This window comes from Apium graveolens, chromosome 8, assembly GCF_009905375.1.
Source record: "Apium graveolens cultivar Ventura chromosome 8, ASM990537v1, whole genome shotgun sequence".
Taxonomy (NCBI): Eukaryota; Viridiplantae; Streptophyta; class Magnoliopsida; order Apiales; family Apiaceae; genus Apium; species Apium graveolens.
In genome coordinates, this window is record NC_133654.1 from 266418501 (window position 1) to 266424021 (window position 5521).

The 5521-nt window shown below is 33.8% G+C and overlaps 1 protein-coding gene across 1 annotated transcript; it reads left to right on the top strand.

Moving 5' to 3' along the window:
- The first annotated feature begins 2082 nt into the window (after window positions 1-2082).
- LOC141679008 (F-box protein At1g67340-like) lies at window positions 2083-3958 on the top strand. The gene is made up of 3 exons (XM_074485482.1): window positions 2083-2500; window positions 2615-2777; window positions 2937-3958. Exons 1-3 carry the CDS (start codon window positions 2268-2270, stop codon window positions 3687-3689), a joined length of 1149 nt encoding a protein of 382 aa, XP_074341583.1. The 5' UTR covers window positions 2083-2267; the 3' UTR covers window positions 3690-3958.
- The last annotated feature ends 1563 nt before the right edge of the window (window positions 3959-5521 follow it).

Below are 5521 nucleotides of genomic sequence, written 5' to 3' on the forward strand. Positions count from 1 at the left end.
CGAGACTTCTATAAATTATAGTTTCGTAATGTTTTTTTAAATTTTCTTTTTTTGAATAAAAGTTTGAACATAAAATTTTTATTTAGAAAAAAGAAATTTTTAAAAAATATTAAAAAGTTATGTTTTAAAGAAGTATTGAAAAACGTAACAAAAAATAATATATAGAATTCAATGGGGACAGAGGGAGTACTACTATTTTTCATTCATGTACTTAATATAATCGAACACTAATTAGTTTGTTATAAGATTTTGCTCCTATGTCTCCCGAGTCTCGACCTAAAATTAAAAAATAAAATATTAAAATTCTCAAAATCGTTCTCAGTTTCTGAATTTTGATAAGTTACCGATTATTTTTAAGTAAATGAGTTGAATCTCTCGTGGATATATAAAAATCCCATTCCACAAATTAAAAACATGCTTTGTTTTTTATTATTTGAGAAAACTATGGGAATATATTATATATAGGATACGTAAGCATTATCAAGTTCAAAATTATATGCATTTTATTTTTATATGCAAAAATGTTATTTCAAGTTAAATTTATAAGTTCCCTAGAGAGACCTTTTTTAAAAATTAAACTAATAAATTTGAATGTTGATAAATTATCCATCATTTTTAAATGAGAATTTTAGGTTTTCCAAATTTTTTACCCAAATATTAACATGTCAAATAGTAGATTACAATTTTTTTTAAAATATTATGAGATCCAATTTGCATAAATATACGCTCATAAATTAATTACGCCAGGTATTAGCCACATCATAAATATGTTCTCAATTATTTCTTTTGCTAAATAATTCATTATATTTTAGCAAAAAATAAGAAAATAAGAAAATAAATATACGTTACAAATCCTAGGGTGAAGTAGGCACATGAATCTTTTATATTCTCATAATCATTTTATATTTTATCTCCATATATACGTAAAATGTCAAACTGCCAATAGCTGAATACAGACAAAATAAAGTGCGGCAAAGAGTTATAATAAAAACAGAAATAGGCAAGTAAAAAAACAAACAAAAAGTAACTGAATTATCTGTTACTGCTGACTCACCCTCTTTCAACCTCAAGTGAAGTGAGTCATCAACTTTGCCCCAAAACTCGGTACCTGATTTTCTAACATCCCCTGCAACACCTCCCACTCTCTCCTCCCGCGCGTGTTCCTCACACTCACCATAAAAAGTCACTCAGTAAATTTACATTTAACCGTCTAATAGATCATTGATATGTTTTTACAGGTTTTCTAATGTGTGCCCAAGGGCACACAATGAACATTAACTTTTATGATTTTGGTGCATTTTGATTGGTACTCTAATTATAAATATTAATGGACTCACCTGCATTTACAACAACTCCACCAATAAAAATATACCAAACTCATGGAAGTTGGTGTTTATTGTGTGCCAAAGGCACACATTAGAAAGACCGATATTTTTATTGTAAATCACTGTCATAGTTACAGATTTCAGAAATGGTAATTATTCGGTTGGAGTACTGATTTGTGATTTATCAGACAATTTTTAAAAAAAATTAAATAATTTATCGACAATTTATCGGGAGTCGGTAAAACAGACGAATATTTTTGAGAAATTTATCGGCGATTTTTGAAAAATTAACCGATTTCTGTAACAATGATCACCAACAATGAAATTCAAATATTTACATAAACCATGCATTATCCCTACATGATAATATTTTGATACACAAGTTAATTTTCGTTAACCAAACTCATTATTCGTCAATTTTTTCAATTTTGTACTTTTTGGACAAAAAATATAATAATTTTATTTATAATCATGCCGGATTATTTATAAATGAAAGTTAATAACGACTATCGCGATTTATTTCATTTTCGTGTCGCATTTTCGTAAAACGGAACCAACGGCACGACATACTCCAAAACAGAAAGAAGAAAAAACCGTCGTGGAGGGACGGACGGACGGGAGGATCTGGTCAGCGTAATTTGACCAAGTACAAATTAAAAACAAGTACAAAGGACATTGTAGTAAATAAGTAAACAAACTAGGGCTATATAAACTCAACACTCTCCTTTATCTCCTTGTTGTTCTAATCTCCTCTCCTTATTTAAACCCCCTCCAGATTTCATTTTTGACTTCGCCTTATCTTCAACGACATCTCATATTTCTCATCTCCATTCTCAAACAGCCACATACGCATCTTACATGTACGTGACTACGTGTAGTTACATAGTACATATATAAAATATAGTCACGCATTTACATTTTGATTATTATTCACAAGAAAACATGAGAACAAGGAGAGGATTGTGTTATCCTAGACTGAATAATATGAGGTCGGAAAAAAGTGTTGCAAAGAGACTCAGAGACTTTTCCGGTGATCTTACGCCGGAGACTTGCCGGAAACGTCACAAGAAAATTGATTATTTAGATAATCTACCTGATGATCTTGTTCTGACTATTCTTTCTAAACTCTGCTCCTCCGCTTCTTGTCCCGCTGATTACGGCCGTGTTTTAGTCTCGTAAGATTTATTTCATAAATCGTATTTTTATTTCGTGATTTTTTTTTTGTTTTATTTTTTTGAATTCATATAAATGTAGCATCGAATTTAATAAGTTCTCTGTGTGTATAACAGATGTAAGAGATTGAATGATTTAGGACTGCGTTCAATGGTGCTTGCGAAAGCTTCTCCGAAAGTGTTCGCCGTTAAAGCTTGCCGGTGGTCGGAATCGACTCACCGGTTTTTTAAAAAATGCGCCGAGGCTGGAAATGTGGAAGCTTGTTACACTCTCGGCATGGTAAGTATGTTCATATATTTTTCCGTTACGTTGTATAAAATTTAAATACTCACGGCCCGCATTTTTTTACGAAAAATCGAATTCTCGATCTATAAATTTAAATTATGTATGTGGAAGTGAAATGAAAGAAATGATTTAATTGATTTTTTTTTTAAACAGATTCGGTTTTATTGTCTAAACGCCCGAGGGACGGGCGCATCACTGCTAGCGAAAGCCGCGATTAAGTTACACGCACCCGCACTCTACGCACTCGCTGTGATCCAATTCAATGGTAGCGGTGGCTCGAAGACCGACAAGGATCTTCGAGCCGGGGTGGCTCTGTGCGCTCGCGCGGCCTTTTTAGGCCACGTCGATGCGTTACGTGAACTAGGCCATTGTCTCCAAGACGGATACGGCGTGCGCCAAAACGTAACAGAAGGGCGCCGCTTCTTAGTCCAAGCCAATGCTCGTGAGCTAGCCGCGGTTTTAAACACGGCTCCAGAGGCTCTTACTTCCAGCTCATGGCTCGTGTGGAACCCACTCCCGAATCATCGCCATGTTAATTTAGCTGGATGTTCGAATTGTCCGTTGCTTAGTGATTTTGGCTGTAATGTCCCGGAGTCGGCTCCTCAGCCGGCTAATCAGTTTTTGACTGATTGGTTCGGAGGTAAGAGTCCGGGTCCGGGGCTCCGTTTGTGTTCGCATTCGGGGTGTGGTCGACCCGAGTCGAGAAGGCATGAGTTTCGGAGGTGTTCGGTTTGCGGTAAAGTGAATTATTGTTCACGAGCGTGTCAGGCGCTCGATTGGAGGACACGACATAAATCCGAGTGTACCCCTACCGAAAGGTGGGAGGATGATCACGACGGAGAAGGCGATAATGTCGCTAATGGAAACGGTGGTGGTGGTGCGGATGAGGCAATGGACGAAAGTTGAAGCTGAAAAATTATAATTTAGAAGAAATTAAATCAAAATAGAGTAGAAATTTTGAAAATTGAGAAATTTTAAGTTATAGTAACAATTTTACTTGCTTCAAAGTCAGTTAAGTTACTTGTATCTTTAAATTGAGATGGCAACTTGTATCAATGGTATTAGTATTATTAATTCTATGTTTCTGCCTTAAAATTTTAGTACTCTCGAAGTGAATTCGAGATTCTGAAATTGAATTCGTTGTAGATTTGATTTGTACTGCCAATCTTCTTTGTCTGTACATTCAAGATAATATTCAAGTATTCAACTCAATAGTCAATAGTGAAAGTAGGATTGAGACATTACTACAAGTCTGCAACTGTATTTTATGCAAAAATTACTGTCAAGATGCACCGGTGTCGTAAAAATCGGAAATTATTATCGTTTGTCTGTTAAGTATATCTTTACGACATGAACGTTATTGATCCGACTAGTTTTTGAAATTATGTTATAAATTAGTGTCATGCACCACTCTCATTATTGTAAAAATCGGAAATTATATCTTAGGTCGTTTAATAATGTTTTTAGGACTATCGGCCAGATTCTTGGAAAATGTATATGAACGTTACTGATCCGACTAGTTTTTGAAATTATTTTTTAAATTATTTAAGTCTTGAGTCTTTTAAAATCTTGGTTCCGCTGTTGAAGTGAAAGAAAGATGGTCCAAGTATCAAGTGATCATAATCACACTCTTTTCTCATGTAAATTTGTTGGTTCGGTGGAATTGATGTGAATGGAGGGGCAATTAACATTTATTATTTAATCACCAATAAGAAGAGCCCATTTATATAGCAGTTAGTGACTATTGTGTGTCATAGAAAATCCCTTGTTGGTTATACACTAATACTAGCTTGCAGTATGATATAGGAAAGAAAAAGAGTGAAATAAAATGAAGCAAGTTAACTAACCACCTCGTTTATAGTTAAACTAACCACCATCATTGATGATTAGTTGTAAAATTAGCTTACAAAAACTGAATTTGAAAGCATGATAGTGCATGCAGTACAAGTCTAGCTTTTTTCAAGAAAAGCCAGCTAATTTGCATTGAAGTGCTGAGGATAAAGTTGATGAAAAGTAAGGTGCAAGTTCAGTAGCACAGGGGTAAAGACAAGGTATCCAAGGTAATTTTATTATTTTTTTATTTATTTTGTAAAATCATGATTAGAAGATTGATTGCATTGTTAGCATTAGTTTTAGACTGCAAATTTATACATTTTAACTGTATGTTTATCTGCATAGATTTACCATTACTGTGATCATCTTATGTTCCTCTCGGAAAAGTTTGAAGTCTAGAGAGCGCGATAATATCTTGACAAGGGCTTTTTTTTTTATCTCTAATCGTTCAGATTCTGGTTCGGTTCTCGTTTATTTCAAGATTTATTGGGACACATACTAGGCTTGTATGCCTGATTTTTGAAAAAACAGACAAAAGCCATATAGAATATTTAAAAAATGATTAGGGAAAGTAAAGGATTATTTATTCAAGAAAGGAAGTTTAAAGAAGCATGTAGGGATGAGATAGTGCTTGTAAAGAAAAAGATGGTGAAGTGTATTTTGAAAGCAGGGATTGTGTTTGCGTTTATGCCCCGCCACAACAAACCCATTGACATAAATTAAACATCTCGAAATTTATTCGAATACAGAATAAAAACTCGATTTTAGAAAAAAAATTCGAAAATAATACGATCAAGAATTATATATTTCGAATATGTTCCATCCTTGAATTTTTCATATTTCCGAATGTTTATAGTCATGTCTATAAACGACACAATTATGTAACTAGCATTGACGACACTAAC

Coding starts and splice junctions, on each gene's coding strand:
- LOC141679008 (XM_074485482.1), top strand. CDS start 2,268: ATGAGAACAAGGAGAGGATTGTGTTATCCTAGACTGAATAATATGAGG. Junction 2,501..2,614: donor TACGGCCGTGTTTTAGTCTC/GTAAGATTTATT, acceptor TGTGTATAACAG/ATGTAAGAGATTGAATGATT. Junction 2,778..2,936: donor CTTGTTACACTCTCGGCATG/GTAAGTATGTTC, acceptor TTTTTTAAACAG/ATTCGGTTTTATTGTCTAAA.